The 18,588-nt window shown below is 45.6% G+C and overlaps 1 protein-coding gene across 1 annotated transcript in view; it reads right to left on the bottom strand.

The window, feature by feature from the left end:
• The window catches only part of LOC121004985 (gastrula zinc finger protein XlCGF26.1-like), a 57,632-nt gene extending 41,469 nt beyond the window's left edge, over positions 1-16,163 (bottom strand). Inside the window, exons 1-4 of the mRNA XM_040437470.1 lie at positions 15,990-16,163; positions 12,228-12,383; positions 11,717-11,905; positions 8,878-8,986 (exon numbers count right to left, since the gene is read on the bottom strand). Of these exons, the coding sequence (XP_040293404.1) occupies positions 8,878-8,986; positions 11,717-11,905; positions 12,228-12,335 (406 nt within the window). The 5' untranslated portion in view covers positions 12,336-12,383; positions 15,990-16,163. The remainder of the gene's footprint in view (positions 1-8,877; positions 8,987-11,716; positions 11,906-12,227; positions 12,384-15,989) is intronic.
• Between the last annotated feature and the right edge of the window lie 2,425 nt (positions 16,164-18,588).

Below are 18,588 nucleotides of genomic sequence, written 5' to 3'. Positions count from 1 at the left end.
CTGCAAATCTTACATTGTGTCTGTATGCTTTTCACTATGCATCTCCCACTATTTTCTATGTCTCTCTGTATGTATGTATTGTTCTCTCTTTCTCACATGACTGCACTGTGTGTTTCAAGAAAGAGAAGCAGACCTGGAAGAAGTGGGGCGCATAACTTAAAAAGAAGAGTCACTTCAGAGGCTGATATGTATCAGGTTAGGTTAAGTGCACCACATACACACCAACGCTACAGGAGTTGAAAAAGATAGATAACTGGAATACCCCTTTAACCCCTTAAGGACCGGGCTCATTTTCACCTTAAGGACCAGGCTCATTTTCACCTTAAGGACCAGGCCATTTTTTGCAAATCTGACCAGTGTCACTTTAAGTGCTCATAACTTTAAAACGCTTTGACTTACCCAGGCCGTTCTGAGATTGTTTTTTCGTCACATATTGTACTTCATGACACTGCTAAAATTGGGTCAAAAAAGTTAATTTTTTTGCATAAAAAAATACAATTTTTACCGTAAATTTTGAAAAATTAGCACATTTCAAATTTTCAGTTTCTCTACCTCTGTAATACATAGTAATACCCCCAAAAATTGTGATGACTTTACATTCCCCATATGTCTACTTCATGCTTGAATTGTTTTGGGAATGATATTTTATTTTTTGGGGATGTTATAAGGCTTAGAAGTTTAGAAGCAAATCTTGAAATTTTTCAGAAATTTACAAAAACTCAATTTTTAGCGACCAGTTCAGGTCTGAAGTCACTTTGCGAGGCTTACATAATAGAAACCACCCAAAAATGACCCCATCTAAGAAACTACACCCCTCAAGGTATTCAAAACTGATTTTGCATACATTGTTAACCCTTTAGGTGTTGCACAAGAGTTATTGGCAAATGGGGAGGAAATTTGAGAATTTCCTATTTTTGTCAAATTTTTCATTTTAACCCATTTTTTCCACTAACAAACCAAGGGTTAACAGCCAAACAAGACTGTATCTTTATTGCCCTGACTCTGCCGTTTACAGAAACACCCAATATGTGGCCGTAAACTACTGTACGGCCACACAGCGGGGCGTAGAGTGAAAGGTGCACCATATGGTTTTTGGAAGGCTGATTTTTATGGACTGGTTTTTTGACACCATGTCCCATTTGAAGCCCCCTGATGCACCCCAAGAGGAGAAACTCCCTAAAAGTGACCCCATCTAAGAAACTACACCCCTCAAGGTATTCAAAACTGATTTTACATACGTCGTTAACCCTTTAGGTGTTGCACAAGAGTTATTGGCAAATGGGGATGAAATTTGAGAATTTCATTTTTTTGCCTAATTTTCAATTTTAACCCATTTTTTCCACTAACAAAGCAAGGGTTAACAGCCAAACAAGATTGTATCTTTATTGCCCTGACTCTGCCGTTTACAGAAACACCCCATATGTGGCCGTAAACTACTGTACGGCCACACAGCGGGGCGTAGAGTGAAAGGTGCACCATATGGTTTTTGGAAGGCTGATTTTTATGGACTGGTTTTTTGACACCATGTCCCATTTGAAGCCCCCTGATGCACCCCAAGAGGAGAAACTCCCTAAAAGTGACCCCATCTAAGAAACTACACCCCTCAAGGTATTCAAAACTGATTTTACATTCGTCGTTAACCCTTTAGGTGTTGCACAAGAGTTATTGGCAAATGGGGATGAAATTTGAGAATTTCATTTTTTTGCCTAATTTTCAATTTTAACCCATTTTTTCCACTAACAAAGCAAGGGTTAACAGCCAAACAAGATTGTATCTTTATTGCCCTGACTCTGCCGTTTACAGAAACACCCCATATGTGGCTGTAAACTACTGTACGGGCACACAGTAGGGCGTAGAGTGAAAGGTGCGCGGTTTGGTTTTTGGAAGCCAGATTTTGCTGGACTGGTTTTTTGACACCATGTCCCATTTGAAGCCCCCCTGATGCACCCCTAGAGTAGAAACTCCATAAAAGTGACCCCATCTAAGAAACTACACCCCTCAAGCTATTCAAAACTGATTTTACAAACTTTGTTAACCCTTTAGGTGTTGCACAAGATTTAATGGAAAATAGAGACACAATTTCAAAATTTCACATTTTTGGCAGATTTTCCATTTTAATATTTTTTTTCCAGTTACAAAGCAAGGGTTAACAGCCAAACAAAACTCAATATTTATGGCCCTAATTCTGTAGTTTACAGAAACACCCCATATGTGGTCGTAAACCGCTGTACGGGCACACGGCAGGGCGCAGAAGGAAAGGAATTCCATACGGTTTTTGGAAGGCAGGTTTTGCTGGACTGTTTTTTTTGACACCATGTCCCATTTGAAGCCCCCCTGATGCACCCCTAGAGTAGAAACTCCAAAAAAGTGACCCCATTTTAGAAACTACGGGATAGGGTGGCAGTTTTGTTGGTACTAGTTTAGGGTACATATGATTTTTGGTTGCTCTATATTACACTTTTTGTGCAGCAAGGTAACAAGAAATAGCTTTTTTGGCACGTTTTTTTTTTTTGTTATTTACAACATTCATCTGACAGGTTAGATTATGTGGTATTTTTATAGAGCAGGTTGTCGCGGACGCGGCGATACCTAATATGTATACATTTTTTTTTATTTATGTAAGTTTTATACAATAACTTCATTTTTAAAACCAAAAAAATGTTTTAGTGTCTCCATATTCTAAGAGCCATAGTTTTTTCAGTTTTTGGGCGATTATCTTGAGTAGGGTCTCATTTTTTGCGGGATGAGATGACGGTTTGATTGGCACTATTTTGGGGTGCATATGATTTTTTGATCGCTTGCTATTACACTTTTTGTGACGTAAGATGGCAAAAAATGGCTTTTTTTACACTGTTTTTATTTTTATTTTTTTACGGTGGTCATCTGAGGGGTTAGGTCATGTGATATTTTTATAGAGCCGGTCGATACGGACGCGGCGATACCTAATATGTATACTTTTTTTTTATTTATGTAAGTTTTACAGAATGAGTTCATTTTTGAAAAAAAAAAAATCATGTTTTAGTGTCTCCATAGTCTAAGAGCCATAGTTTTTTCAGCTTTTGGGCGATTATCTTGAGTAGGGTCTCATTTTTTGCGGGATGAGATGACGGTTTGATTGGTACTATTTTGGCGTACATGCGACTTTTTTGATCACTTTTATTACTTTTTTTGGGAAGTAAGGTGGGCAAAATTTCAATTTTCTCATAGTTTTTATTTTTTTATTTTTATGGCGTTCACCGTGCGGGGAAAGTAACATGACCATTTTATAGATCAGGTCGTTACGGACGCGGCGATACCTAATATGTGTAGTTTATTTTATTTTTTTAATTTTTATTCAGTGATAAATGTTTTTTTTTTTATCTTAACTTTTTTCACTTTTTTTTACATTTTTGTGACCCAGACCCACTTGGTTCTTGAAGATCCAGTGGGTCTGGTGTCTGTATAATACAGTACAGAACAATATATATTGTTCTGTACTGTATTTTACTTACACTGAACAGATCTGTGCTTTTAGCATAGATCTGTTCAGCACCATGGACAGCAGGACGCCTGAGCAGGCGTCCTGTTGCCATGGGAACCCTCCCCGTCTGCTCAGAACTTCGCAGACGGGGAAGGGTAAGCACGGGGCTGAGGGGGGCTCTCTGGGGGCTCTCTCCCTCTCCATCGGGGGGCTGCAAAGCCACAGCAGCCCCCCGATGGAGAGGGAGGGAGCTCCCTGACCGATGACAGTTAACTTTTTCCATACAGCGGTCCGTACGGACCGCGGTATGGAAAGGGTTAAACGGCTGACATCTTCACAGATGTCAGCCGTTTATACCAGGGTGCCAGCAATGTGCTGGCACCCTGGTATACCCACTAGAAGCCAACGATCGTTCATGGGGAGGCGGGCGGGGGATCGCGATCCCGCCTGCCGCACCGCCCGCCTCCCGCAACGCCCCCACCGCCTGCGACACCCCCCCCGCACCACCCTCCGGCATAAAATCGTGCAGGGGTGCAGGGGGGGGTGAAAAATAATGATTTTAGCCACTCTAAAGTTTCTGATCCCCGCGGTCAGGGACCGCGGCGATCAGAAACTGCAAAAAGCGCAGCAAACCGCAGGTCTGAATTGACCTGCGGTTTGCTGCGATCGCCGATACGGGGGGGTCAAATGACCCCCCCCTGCATTGTTACGGGATGCCGGCTGAATGATTTCAGCCGAAATCCCGTTCCAATTAACCCCTGGGGCGCCGGAATACAGATTTTAAGTCAGGACGTACCGGTACGTCCTCGGTCCTTAAGGACTCGGGAAATAGGGCGTACCGGTACGTCCTAGGTCCTTAAGGACTCGGGAAATAGGGCGTACCGGTACGTCCTAGGTCCTTAAGGGGTTAAAGGGAACCTGTCCCCCCCCCAAAACCATCCCAAGCCGCCAGCAGTACCTGCGTGTAGCCAGCAGTGTTTTTTCTTCCTGAAGGCAGATGCAGCAAAAGTACTGAAAACGTTCTTTAATCCCCTGCTCGGCGCGCTTCTCTACTCAGGCTTGAAGTCACGGAGACAGCGGCCTCCTTGCTTCAAGTCACGGTAACCGCGCCCCCTTCCCTGCCCCTTCTCCTGTGACTGACAGCCGGCTGTTTGGCAAAGGCAGCCGAACTCTCATGCATAAGCGCTGTCAGTCACAGTGAAGGGGGCGTGGTTACCGTGACTTGAAGCAAGGAGGCTGCTGTCTCCGTGACTTCAAGCCTGAGTAGAGAAGCGCGCCGAGCAGGGGATTAAAGAACGTTTTCAGTACTTTTGCTGCATCTGCCTTCAGGAAGAAAAAACACTGCTGGCTACACGCAGGTACTGCTGGCGGCTTGGGATGGTTTTGGGGGGGTGACAGGTTCCCTTTAACTTTGACTGCACAGAGTAGTCCTCCATTTGACTGGCCGTGCTACTTCCACTGATAAAGATATAGCCATATGCCTCGTATAGTTTTGAGAAATTCCTGTAACTAAAATATCTGTTTAATACATTAGAATGGAGAGTTTTGCAATTCACGTACATTTGAATGGAGCAGTGGCAGAAATACCTGCAAGAAATCTGCCATGAGTGAACTTACCCTCAGGGCATATTCAAATTTAGCAGATTTTGTGCAGAAACCTGTAGGACTTTCCTTTTCATCTGAATGGAGTGAACAGAAATCCATGTGCATGCTGCAGAAACAACCCCGTTCAGATGTATGGAATCAATTTTAAAGGGTTTCTCCTGGAGCACAATATTAATGACCTATCGTCAGGTTAGCTCATCAATATCTGATTGGTGGGGGTCTGACACCCAGCATCACCACTGATCAACTGTCTGAAGGGGCTGCAGTGCTCCAGTGAGCACTGCAGCTTCCTCAAAGCATTTCAAGCACAGCCAATACATTGTATATACAACCCAGGCCCATTCACTTGATGGGGCTGAGCTGCACACAAGCCATGTGACCGATGAACGCGACGTCACTGGCTTAGGCCTCATGCACACGACCGTATTTTTTTGCGGTCCGCAAAACGGGGTTCCGTTTTTCCGTGACAGTTTTTTCGTCCGTGGGTCTTCCTTGATTTTTGGAGGATCCACGGACATGAAAAAAAAGTCGTTTTGGTGTCCGCCTGGCCGTGCGGAGCCAAACGGATCCGTCCTGAATTACAATGCAAGTCAATGGGGACGGATCCGTTTGACGTTGACACAATATGGTGCAATTTCAAACGGATCCGTCCCCCATTGACTTTCAATGTAAAGACAGGAGTTAATATACCATCGGATCTGAGTTTTCTCCAATCCGATGGTATATTTTAACTTGAAGTGTCCCCATCACCATGGGAACGCCTCTATGTTAGAATATACCGTCGGATTTGAGTTACATCGTGAAACTCAAATCAGACAGTATATTCTAACACAGAGGCGGACGAAAAAACTGTCACGGATCACGGAAAAACGGAACCCCGTTTTGCGGACCGCAAAAAAATACGGTCGTGTGCATGAGGCCTAAGCCAGTGACGTCGCGTTCATCGGTCACATGGCTTGTGTGCAGCTCAGCCCCATCAAGTGAATGGGCCTGGGTTGTATATACAATGTATTGGCTGTGCTTGAAATGCTTTGGTAAATACTTACCAGTAGGAGGAGCTCCCGGCCGGACCTGTCACTTACCAGTAGGAGGAGCTCCCGACCGGACGCAGACCATCGCAGCTCGCAGGTAAGTATAATGGTTCTACAAATTGCTAAGTAACCATAGCAACCGGGACTGCAGTAGCGTCCTGGTTGCCATGGTTACCGATCGGAGCCCCAGCGATTAAACTGGGACTACGATCGGTACACTCCGCTGCCACCAATGATAGGGGGGAGATTTTAATTAGGAGGGGGAGGGAGGGGAGAAGGCCCACTGGCCACCAATGAGTTAACTACAGGGGGGGGGGGGGGGGGGCCGCTCTTCGGATCCGTCTGTATAAAAACTAACCTACGGCCACGGATCACGGACACGGATGCCAATCTTGTGTGCATCCGTGTTCTTTCACGGACCCATTGACTTGAATGGGTCCGTGAACCGTTGGCCATGAAAAAAATAGGACAGGTCATATTTTTTTCACGGCCAGGAAACACGGATCACGGATGCGGCTGCAAAACGGTGCATTTTCCGATTTTTCCACGGACCCATTGAAAGTCAATGGGTCCGCGAAAAAAAATGGAAAACGGCACAACGGCCACGGGGGCACACAACGGTCGTGTGCATGAGGCCTTAGGAAGAGGCCGCTACTCTTCAAACTGCTGATCGGTGGGGGTGCCAGGATTTGGAACTTATTGCATCCAATATTGATGATTAATCCTGAGGATAGGACCTCAATATTCTACTCCCAGAAAACCCCTCTAAGTCACAGAAATTTCACCCTATGTGCGCCACTCATTATATTTGTTTTAGCACTGGAATTTTTTGTTTATAAAACTAAAGCAAAATAAACAGGAAATGCAAACAATTAATGGCAATTCATTGTGATTTTATGATTCAATGAATTTATGAAAAAATGGTAAACTTGATATGAGAGAAAGGTTACATAAAGGGGTAATGGCGTGTTAAAGGTGTTGTCAGGGTTTAGATCTGAACCCGGACATACCCATTTTTCACCCCGGCAGCCCCCGTGATGTTGGCATCGGATCGCGCTGGATCACGCAGGGCAAGGGCTTTTTTATTTACAATAATGGAAGCTTCTGCCCAGCAGTGTATTGGGTGACGTCACTGGCTCTGACGGGCCGGCTTTAGCGCTGCCCTAGCTGTTTTACAGGTGACGTCACCGGGCTCACTGCTGGGCGGAAGCAGGGCTGGAGCTCTTGTCAGGGGCTGGAGCGATGGGTAAACATGGTGCCCACTCCCGGTTCGGCAGACGCCATGGCCGGCGGGTCTCCGCTGTTTTAAACTGCAGAGACCCGCGGCTAATGCCAATCACGGTCTTTAAAGCCTTTAGATGATGTGAGCTTCTTACCAGCATCCTCTGTGGCCAATGAGGATGTCAGTAATTGAATTCAATACGCTGGTCTCTCTAAAAACTAGATTGTCCTGCAAAAAATGAGCCCTCACACAGCTGAGTAGACATAACTATAAAACAAAATTATGGGGGTCAGAATATGGTGATGTAAAAAAAAAAAATTTTTTTTTCAGTTTTAATTTTATTTTTACACTATTTAGGCTTCTTTGACACTAGCGTTGTTTTAATCCGGCGTTCAATTCCGACACCGGAACTGCCCGCCGGATCCGTAAAAACGTGTGAAAACGGATTACATTTGAATCCTGATGAGGATTTTGATCACAATGAAAAAATGCATTGGAAAAAACGGATCCGCCATTTATGGACTTTAACTTTTTTTTCACATTTTTCGGGTTTAACATGCAAAAGCCGGATCCGGTTCGACTGAACACACAGCGCCAGATCCGGCGTTAATGCAAGTCAATGGGAAAAAGACCGGATCTGGTGTTCAGTCAAAGTGTTCAGGATTTTTGGCCGGAGGTAAAAAATACAACATGCTACGGTTTTCTGAAAAGCCTGATCAGTCAAAAAGACTGAACTGAAGACATCCTGAAGGACGGACTCTCCATTCAGAATGCATGGGGATAAAACTGATCAGTTCTTTTCCGGATTTGAGCCCCTAGGACGGAACTCAGCGCCGGAAAAGAAAAACGCTAGTGTGAAAGTACCCTTAGATGTGTAATCATTGGGGTATCATTGTAATCGTACTGACCCAGAGAATGAAAGGCATGGGTCACTTTTGCCGCAAAAGGGAACGCCATAGGGACAAAACCTGTAAAGCATTTTTTTTTCCAATTCCACCCAATTTGGAATTTTTCCCCCCGCTTCCCACTACATTGTATGCCATAATAAATGGAGGCATTAGAAAGTACAACTTGTCCCGCAAAAAATAAGCCCTCATACGGCTATGTGAACAGAAAAAAAAAAATAAAGCTATGGATCAAGGAAGATAGAGAAGAAAAATAAAAAACAAACACCTCTGGTATCCAAGGGGTTAAACTGAGCGCGTGTGACCACCTCAGTGAGGTGGAGAGGAAATTAGAAAAAGTACAAACTACATGTGGTGGTATACTGATAGATTTCAGTGAATAACTAAGTGGCTATACTAAATTTTTAATTACATGCAATTACAAAAGTATTCAGATCCAGGTGCTGTCTTGAAAAATGTAGAATATTTTTTGTGTTCTTTAGCCAGTAGAATAGCCCTTGAAATATGAAGCGTATTGTGGTAACTGAGAGGATGGTGCTGCCTCAGGTAACTCACTAGAGCAGTCTCTATGGCTCCATTTTCAACCCCCTACTTGGACAAAACAGCACATTGTGAGGAGCAGATCATGTGTCGATCTCAGTGGTTACAACTCACCTGGGCTGATATCTATGGCAATTTCCTCCTCTTTGCACTGCTGACCGCTGCTCATATTCATTTCTTCTCCTGTTATTACCTCAATTTTAACATCTGTCACATCTTCACCCTAATTTGATATGTGGGCAAAGACAGTTTTAAAGGCAGTCTGTCAGCAGGCAATTCACGGTTAACGAGGCCCAAGGTCTTGTAGGGCTTTGCTCAATGTAACGATACCTTTCCTTTAGCGACCAATTGCTTCATTCTGGAGAAAAAGTACTTTTAATCCCTATGCAAATGAGCAGTTAAGTGCACTGAGGGTGGGCCCACGCTGTGCACTCTTGTCCCTCCTGCTTCTTCTGCCAGCCCCTACCATTACTTGATTGGAAGGGCCAGGCGAAATGACTATGCAGGAACCTGACCCTTGGAGCTCACTCTTGGGATCATGAGAGAGGTCGCAGCGGCCAGACCCCCATGATCCAACATTTATCACCTATTCTGTGGATAGGTGATAAATATCTTCATGGGATAACCTTTTTAAAAGGATTCTCCGAGACCATGACCCCTTTTCATATGGCCAGGCAAGGGATAAAAAGAATAACTCGCCTGTCATGTGGTGCTCCAGTTCCAGCACTGAGATCGCTTCTCCTCCGCTTCTGGTCCCGCTGGACCAAAAGTGTGACATGTCATCTCCAATGCCAGCCAATCAATGCACTCAGCAGTGATGTATGCAGGCACAGCACGTGACGACTGAAAACAGTGATTGCAATTTTACATTTTTTATAGTGTTTTTGAAAAACAAAAGCTGCACTTTGTCTGGAGGATACGGCCAACAAAGACCGTTTTCCTAGACAGTTTGCCTGAATCTTCCCCAAAATGTTCAAAGGGGTTTTCACCAGGATGGGCCATAAATACCACACCAGTGGGAGACACAGCAGCTGATCAACTGAAGGGACCATGGGGCTTCAGCAAGTGCCACATGCCCTTAATTGTTTACTGTGCATCTTGTAGGGACTGTGCCTGGTGCTGCTGGGAGTTACACCCCCACTGATCCAATATTAATCCTAAGGACAGCCCAGCAATATTGTGGCCCTGGAAAAGTCTTTAAGGTTACAATGCATGTTAGTCAGGTGTGCCACGGGCGAATTCTTAGACAGTGTTACCAGCTGATCAGCTTTAGGCCCCTTGCAGACAAGCGTGAGCGGATTAGGTCCGGATGCATTGCGAATGCGTTCAGTAAAAAAAATGTGTGATTTTTCAAACAATTTCATTCAGTTTTGTCTGCGATCGCGTTCAGGTTTTTTTCGCGCGGGTGAAATGCGATTTAATGCGTTTTGTACGCACGTGATAAAAAAACTGAAGGTTTACAAACAACATCTCTTAGCAACCATCAGTGAAAAACGCATCGCATCCGCACTTGATTGCGGATGCGATTTTCACGCAGCCCCATTTATTTCTATGGGGCCTGCGTTGCGTGAAAATCGCAGAATATAGAACATCCTGCGATTTTCACGCAACGCACAAGTGATGCGTAAAAAAGCAACGCTCATGTACACAGCCCCATTGAAATGAATGGGTCTGGTTTCAGTGCGGGCGCAATGGGTTCGCATCACGCATTGCACCCGCGCGGAATACTGCAAGGGGCCTTAGGCACACAACTTTCTTCAGTGTGCTAACCGCATTTTTTGCACATAGCACACTAACAACTTCATTTCTACGGGGTCATGCAGACATCCGTATTTGTTGTGAATCTGTGGGGCCTTTTCTTTTTTTTTTTATTTGTTGGTTTAAATGGTTGTGGATTTTTTGTTTGCAAATCTACTTATCCACTTACCAAAATAGCTGGTTGGTAGCTTATGGAGTGTTTACATGTTCCGATAGTCGGGCAGACAGATGTTCCTGCGAACGCTCATTTCCAACAATCTGCCCATGTAAAGGTGCACCTGATCACCCGATGAAAGAGCGAAAAGCTTGTTTATCGGGTGAAACTGTTGTTCGTGCAGGCACCTAAATTATCGTTTCTGGGCAGCAGATGGTGTGGTCTAAACAGTGACCTGCTGCCCAGAAACAATGCAGATGTAGGAGGACGAGCGATAGCAATAGAGATCCCTCGTCCTCATACATTGTCTCCTTCACTGAACGAGCAGCCGATAGTTGAGAAGGAATGCTTCATTCCCTATAATCTTCTGCTCCCTGGCCCATGTAAACCCACCATAACAAGTCTGTCAGTGTCCCTCTCTCTTCTTACCATGTGCCTCCATAGACAGTGATAGTCATTACCCAGACATAGAGAGGGAGGTTTACCAAGATTAAAAAAGTGCATTCCGGTTATAGAAAGTTATCCTCTATCTAAAGGACAGGGGATAACCATTAGATCGTGGGGGTCCTACTGGTGTGACCCCCCATCGATCACAAGTACAGGGAACCCATAACCCGTGGACCCCTCCCTGAAATGGACAGAGTAACTTGTCAGAAGAGCGCGCTGCTGCTCCATTCATGTCGACGAGAGCACTGTACTCGAGTATAGAAATGAAAGGACCAGACACTCTGTCCATTTCAGGGGCAATAAGGGGTATGGAGGCCCCATTCTCGGGATTAGTGGTGGTCACACTGGTACGACCCCCACAGATCTGATGGTTATCCTTATCCTGTGGATAGGGGAGAACTTTCGATAATCAGAACATCCTTTTAAAGCAAATAAAAAGTGTAGGAGTTGCCCTGAACAACCAGATTTACATTTTTTAAATGGCCTTCAAAAATAAAAGCTACAATTTGATTGGTTGTTAGGGGTACACTTTTCCTTGGAGCTGCTAAATCTCGATCATTCTTTATGTTAGTATATAAATTCCCAGCAGCTCACCTCTCCAGTCAGAAGCTCAATGATCTTGTTGGTGAGTTCTAGGATCTTCTCATCATTCTTTCTCTCATGTATCAGTGATTGAGGTGGCGTCTCGGTGATGGAGCTCTGGGTTTTGGTCCATCCTCTTGACGTAAGGATATGGCTACTTGACGTCACACACTTAGCGTTTTTCTTCACGACTGTGTAACTCTGTATGGAGAGACCCTGATAAATATCACTGTATACATTCCTAGCATCCCTTCAGCCATGTATCTAAACTATGGTCAAAAGAAGTTCCTCATGTCAGGGGGAACACTGCACAGCAACAGTATGGGTCAGGCTTTGATGACAACAGGGATAAATCTGGGTCACTCATATAGGCAGCAGCATTTTCTCAACAATGACACCAAAAGGACTGTTCCACACAGGCTCACATGGTCGTGGACCAGGGGGAGAATGTTTGGTTGACATGATGATTAGACGGATTCCTGTCACAGGACTTGGTGATATGACAATTCCCAGAAGCCCTCACCTCTCCAGTCAGCAGGTAGATGATCTCCAGGGAGAGGTTTAATACCCCGTCAGCTATCTCTTTTCTGTCCTTGTCGATACTCAGTCGACCAGTCAGGAAAAGGACCATTGTCTTGTGGAAGGAACTTTAACAAGACAGATCCTTTACTGAAGAAACCTATGTGGAAAAAAATATTTAAAATCACTATCCTATATGGATCAGAGTATCCCAACCAGAATTCTATCGGCCATAACCTTAAGGGGTTGTCTCACTTCAGCCAATGGCATTTATTATGTAGTGGAGGTTACTACAAGGCACTTACTAATGTAGTGTTATGCTGGCTGGATTCATTTTTTCCACTACATTATAAACTGCTTGTTTCCATGGTTACGACCACCCTGCAATCCATCTGTGGTGGTCCTGCTTGCAAACTATAGGAAAAAGTACTAGCCTATGTGCAGTGCCATGGTCCCGGTCACCAAAGAGGCCAGCTCTTTTTCTTATAGTGTGCAAAGACGACAACCACAGATGGTTTGCAGGGTAATCGTAACCATGGAAACGAGCAGTGTATAATGTGATTAAAAATGAATGAAGCCAGCAAAGGAGGCAATATGGACAATCACAATACGTTATTAAGTGCTTTGTATTAACTTTCTCTACATGATAAATGCTATTTGCTGAAGTGAGACAAGTCTCTAACCTGGTCATGTGACATTACTCTTCTGAAAATCTGCCAAAGTCTCGTCCTTTACCAGGTTTCCAGTCTGATCTATGGGCAGGGATGTCACTTCCAGAGCCCAGAACAGGTGAGGTTCTGTGGATGGGGCAAGAACTATCTGCCTCTCTGGCACACGTGCAAAAAGCTGATTCCACCTCATCTACACATGTACCAGTGGAACGAATAGTTCTGGCCCTGACCACAGCACATCCCATGTCCTGGCGTCCTCTGTCCATAGACCAGACATCTGGTAAAGGATGAGACATCAGCAGATGTAGGATTCTATGAAGAGGAGTGTCGTGTGACCAGGTTCCAGAGAGAGAAAGTTATTTGCAAACTTTCTTCTGCAATCAAGACATGATTCATAATGGTGGGTTGCTGGGTCCAAGAAAACCCCTTTAAAACCACAGCCAGGTGACGTGAATAACTGATCTTGTGACAATGGCTGGGATATATTACGCAGCAAACGGACATCAGTTATTGAAGTTGATGTGAGCAACTACGAAAAGGACCAAAGTGTGATGTCTACACAACTGGGTAGGAGCATCTTCCAAACGGTCTTGTGGGTTTTTCTTGCAAGCAGTGGTTAGTACCTACCAAACAACTGTCTAAAGAAGGATAACTGGTGAACCCGTAACAGGGTCATGTATGTCCAAAGCTCAATGATGTGCAGGTGAAGTAAAGACTAACTTATCTGTTCAGATGTCAAGCTAAAGGTACTGGTGTACAGATGCCGAAAATGTTAATTCTGGCTATGAAAGAAAGGTGTCCGAATACATAGGGCATTGTAGCTCGCTGCATATGGATCTGTGTAGTGCAGACTGGTCCGAATGCCTATGGTGACCCCTGTCTACTGCTGAAAGCACCTACAATACGGATGTGGGCATCAGAACTGGACCATGGAGCAATGGAAGGAGGCGACCAGGTCTGATGAATCATGAGATGCACCAGGATGGCAAGAACAAGCAGGAAGAAAAGCTGGCAGAGGCAGTCCGATCCATTGAGGCCGTACCTGATAGCTTACAGGACTTTAAGTGGGTGTACCACAATGGACATTTATCACCTCTCCACAGGATGACCCAGAGGCAGACTGGGAACTTAAAATGGCCCTGGAAAAATAAACTAAAAGTGGCCCTATGTTGTAGGTGGGTCCAAATTGACAGAGGGTGGGGCAACACAAGAAGGCAGGATCAGCAATACCATAGTGCAAAATACAGACCCAGCAGAACCAAATACTAGAGTGCAGCACAATATACTGTCCCAAAAGCTGTCCCTCTGTGGTGGCCATCGACAGCCATCATGTTCTGCCCTCCTTCTCCATGTGTCTGTAATTAAGATCTGGAGCAGGTGGCTTAGGAGGTGAGATGTGGGTTACAGCACTACCTTCCGCATGCTGCCTGGACTGCCCTTTGTAATGACCTAGTAGTATGTTCCACCGGTGGCCAGGGAGAGAAGAAATAAAATACCTGAGTGCTGTTCCAAGTCGTTTCCTCTGGTGCAGGCCACAAGCTCTTTCTAGCCTGCGACCTGAGACATCTGCACCACTTGTAGACTGCCTCAAATAGTTATGTGTGGCCTATGAGGGTGAACAGCAGGGTAAAGACCCATTAATTCCTGTGCCCCACCACAGTATTCAACTGTATCACCATCCTGAGGACAGTGATGCAGTTGAATTCAGGAGATCATGTGTGGCCACTGGACAGGCACATAAGCACTTGATGCATCCACTCACTATGTATTCAGCCAGTGAAGGCTTGGGTGGCCCCCTGGTCATCTATGGGAACAACTCCCCTGGGCTCCGTCTATTCACTAGAACTGAATTCCCAAGTCCCTTGTTCCTCCTCACTGGACCGTACAGCTTCAGTTAAAGTCTTTGGGAGTAAGGGTAGGTTCACATCACGTTTTTCCCATCCTTTTAAAGTATACAAAAAATATACGTTAAACAGATGCCTCGGACTGATGCCATACAGTGGCATCCATTTACCACAGAGTTCCATTTATAAAAATAAAAAAAAGTAAACTTTTTTTTTTTTTACTGGACTTTGCAGGATACGTGGTGATCCTCGTTTTTGTATCCTTTTTTTTTGTAACTTACATGTCAAACAGATGCATAAAACATGATGTGAACCCACCCTAAAGGAGACAGCTAGTACGGTGCCCGGCTGGTTCAGTCACTAGAGATCAGTGGGGCTCCCAGAGGTGGGTCCCCCAGTGACCGGACACCTGTCAACTGTGCAGAGATGATGGAGCTGTCCTATTAATACGGGTATGGAGAATGAGAGTAGAGACATCCTGCATATAGGAGGAACATAGAGAGGGGGCATGGATATGCCCCCCTTGTCTGATAGGTGCGGGTCCCACCTCTGGACTGGGACCCTCACCTATCTCTAAAACGAAGCCTAACCCAAGTCCAGCAAAGTGGTGTCCGGCCTCCACTAAGCCTTCGTATTGGCCCGCCGAAAACAGCCGAGTGCCGTGCTCGGCTATTTTCGGAATCTCCATAGAAATGAATGGGTGTGCACCGACCTTGTGCGGCCACTGCGCCCATTCATTTCTAAGGGGCTGACGGAAATATCTCAGCCAGCCCTCGGCTATTTTCAGCGGGCCCTTAGAAATGAATGGAGGGCGACTGTGCATGCACGGTGTGCCCTGCGGGACTTTGCCAGCTCAGTTTACGAGATAGGTGCGGGTACCAGAGGTGGGACCTGCACCTATAAGATAATGGGGGCATATCCTAGCGATATACCCCCATTGTCTGAGATGACGCAACCCTTTTAAATATTAAAAGGTCAGTTGGAGGAAATAGTGGCTGGCAGGGACATCCTGTATATGGCAGAGGCGTATTGCCTACAGGGGGCAGCAATTTCAGCAAAGGCAGCCTGTTCATGGGGAAATGGGCAGCCATTCTCACCAGACAGAAGCAGCAGGAGGTGCTGGGAATATTCCCCTCAGCCACTCCATAACTGCTGCTGCGGGGGCTTCCTACTGTCTGTGGCTATAATGGGGGCACTATTCTACAGGAAGAGGCAGGATGGTCCGGAGGAGGAGACTCCGAGCACACTCACCAGAACTAGCCCGTCCGTCTCTGATGTGCTTCCCCCGTAGTCCGCACACCCCGTATGACTTGTAGATTGTCGCTTCCTCCGCCGACCACTGCGCACAGAATTCGCACTGCCGGAGGGATGGGTGGCAGCCATGTTTTTGTAGATCCCTATAAGTGCGGCGACGGCCATTTTCTAGGGGACATGTTCTCAGATCCTGTGGTGGGGGGAAGCATCGGGACCAGTGTGTGTCATACTGCATGAAGTGACGTCATCGTTGTGTCTGGTGAATTTTGGGGAACACACTGTGCTGGGTTATCACATCAGTAACATACAAATCTGACCACAGAGTCACACAGCAATGTGTGTAAGAGCAGACCTTTCAGAAACTGTGTGGGGACACTAAGGGGGCCTTATGCTGTATTGAGAGCCCAAATGGGCATGTTACTGTGGGAACACATATGGTGGTATTATATTGGATGGGGGGCACAAAGGGACATTTTACTGTGGGAACACATATGGGGCACATAAGAGGACATCACACTGTGTTGCCACATGAGGGGCATGAATCATGATACTTTGGGGGGCATATACAAGAGTATCATACTGTGTGGGGGTCATATAAGGGCATCATACTGTGTAGGGGGTAAAATTGGGGGCATTATGCTGTGAAGGGCATTTTACTGAGAGAGGGGCACATAAGAAGGGAATTAAACAGGGTGGCCCACAAAAAAGTAGCCCGATAGTATGACAAGATTACGAATAAGTGGATGTTTTTTTTTTTTTTAAATTACCCACAAGTCAAAAGATGCTGAAAGTGGTCCCTGTTTATGTCTCTGCATCTTTGGGCACGTTGGAGTACGTTGGCCGATACTGCTTACAATGTCCCTTTTCCAACAAGATGGGGCCACACTGGCACAGGTTCTGTTTATGGAAGAGTGAACTGTGGAGCAAGGGGTTCTGGCCACCACATTCCTCAGAATTGTCCACATGCAATGTTAATCTGTGGAGAGTGTCCACTAACAATCCACATCCCCTGGATGAACTCAAGGAAAACATCACAAACACTATCCGCAGCATCACATAATCCGACGTGCCCAGAGATGCAGAGACGTGAACAGGGACCACGTGACTTGTGGGTATAAAAACAATCTACTTGCTCGTTCATTTTGTCATACTATCGCTGGAGGCGGGCTACTTTTTCATGGGCCACTTAATAGACTTATACTGTGTGGGAAGACACTAATGGGGCATCCTGCTGCAACGTGTGCACTTAGGGGCATCATACTGTGTGGGTGGCAGTACAGCGAGCGGGGACATAATAAGAATCTTTACTGTGAAGGAGCACTAAGCTGGTATCATCACTGTGAGGGGCTCATCCATAGGCATAACCAACAGGATAGCAGGCGTGACTATGGGCAGTCACTTATTTCCAGTTTGCTGTGACATGCTGGGCCTTGTAGTCTGCTAGCTGCTAATGTAAGTCTAATTAAACAGTTTCATACTATAGCAGTCTATGCATATATCATATAAACGGTGCTTGCTTCACATGGGCATAATAGCTTCTGGTGGCAGAGAGGTTGGGTAACTTAGTTCATAGTCACTTCCCTTCTGTGTGACCTCAGAGTGTCCACACACTCCTTGGGCCTGATTTATCATTAAGATACGCCACCATTTTGGAGACTTTTTCAACAGCACTTGCCAACACTTTTTTTTTTTCACAAGTAGCATTTCTCCGCTGGGCTCGTAACTTTCCCGAAAAGTGGCCGTTGCAAAGGCGGGGAGGTGGCAGAGCTGGCATCCCCACCACATTTATCATCCTCTACGCCGGGTTTCTGGTGCAGAAGAACACTGAAACCTACTCCTGCCAGGGGCTGGCCTAGATATTGTTTGAGGCACACAGACTGCCCAAGCTATGATAAATCTACCCCCTTGAGTCAACCAATCAGCTGGCCTCGTGACCTGCTGCAGTCAACGCTTTGTGGTGCCAGTATACCCTATAGGACATTGTTATCCTTGGGGCGCCTGGGAGCATTGGAAATAATCAAGAAGATCTGCACCCAGGAGTGCAGGAGAGCCCTTTTTCCGGGGGAGCTGGCAACTACAATATGTGTTATTGGGTTGAAAATTCTCCCATAACTTTGTTCATAAAAAACATAGGGGGGTCATTTATTGAGACCGGCATTTTAGACACATAAAAAAAATACCTGCATGTCTGGGCGCTAACTATACAGAAGGTCACCTAAGGTACTTCAGGATAAACAGGGATCAGGCTTTGCCAAGTCAACACAGGTCATGCAGTCTCCAAGCTCTGACACTGAATGAGTGTTAGGGTACATTCACAAATCCGCAAAATACAGATACCGGCTGTGTGCGTTCCGCATTTTGCGGACCGAACATGGCTTGCGTCATATAGAGAATGCCTATTTTTGTCCGCAACTGCGGACAAAAATAGCCCATGCTCCATATTTTTTGCAGGGCCACGGAACAACGAATGCGGACAGCACACTGTGTGCTGTCCGCATCTTTTGCGGCCCCATTGAAATGAAAGGGTCCGCACCCATTACGCAAAATTTATATGGTCGTGTGAATGCACCCTTAGGCCCCTAGCAGACGAGCAAGT

This window comes from Bufo bufo, chromosome 6 (assembly GCF_905171765.1).
Source record: "Bufo bufo chromosome 6, aBufBuf1.1, whole genome shotgun sequence".
NCBI lineage: Eukaryota > Metazoa > Chordata > Amphibia > Anura > Bufonidae > Bufo > Bufo bufo.
This window is presented reverse-complemented; position numbering and strand designations above follow the sequence as displayed.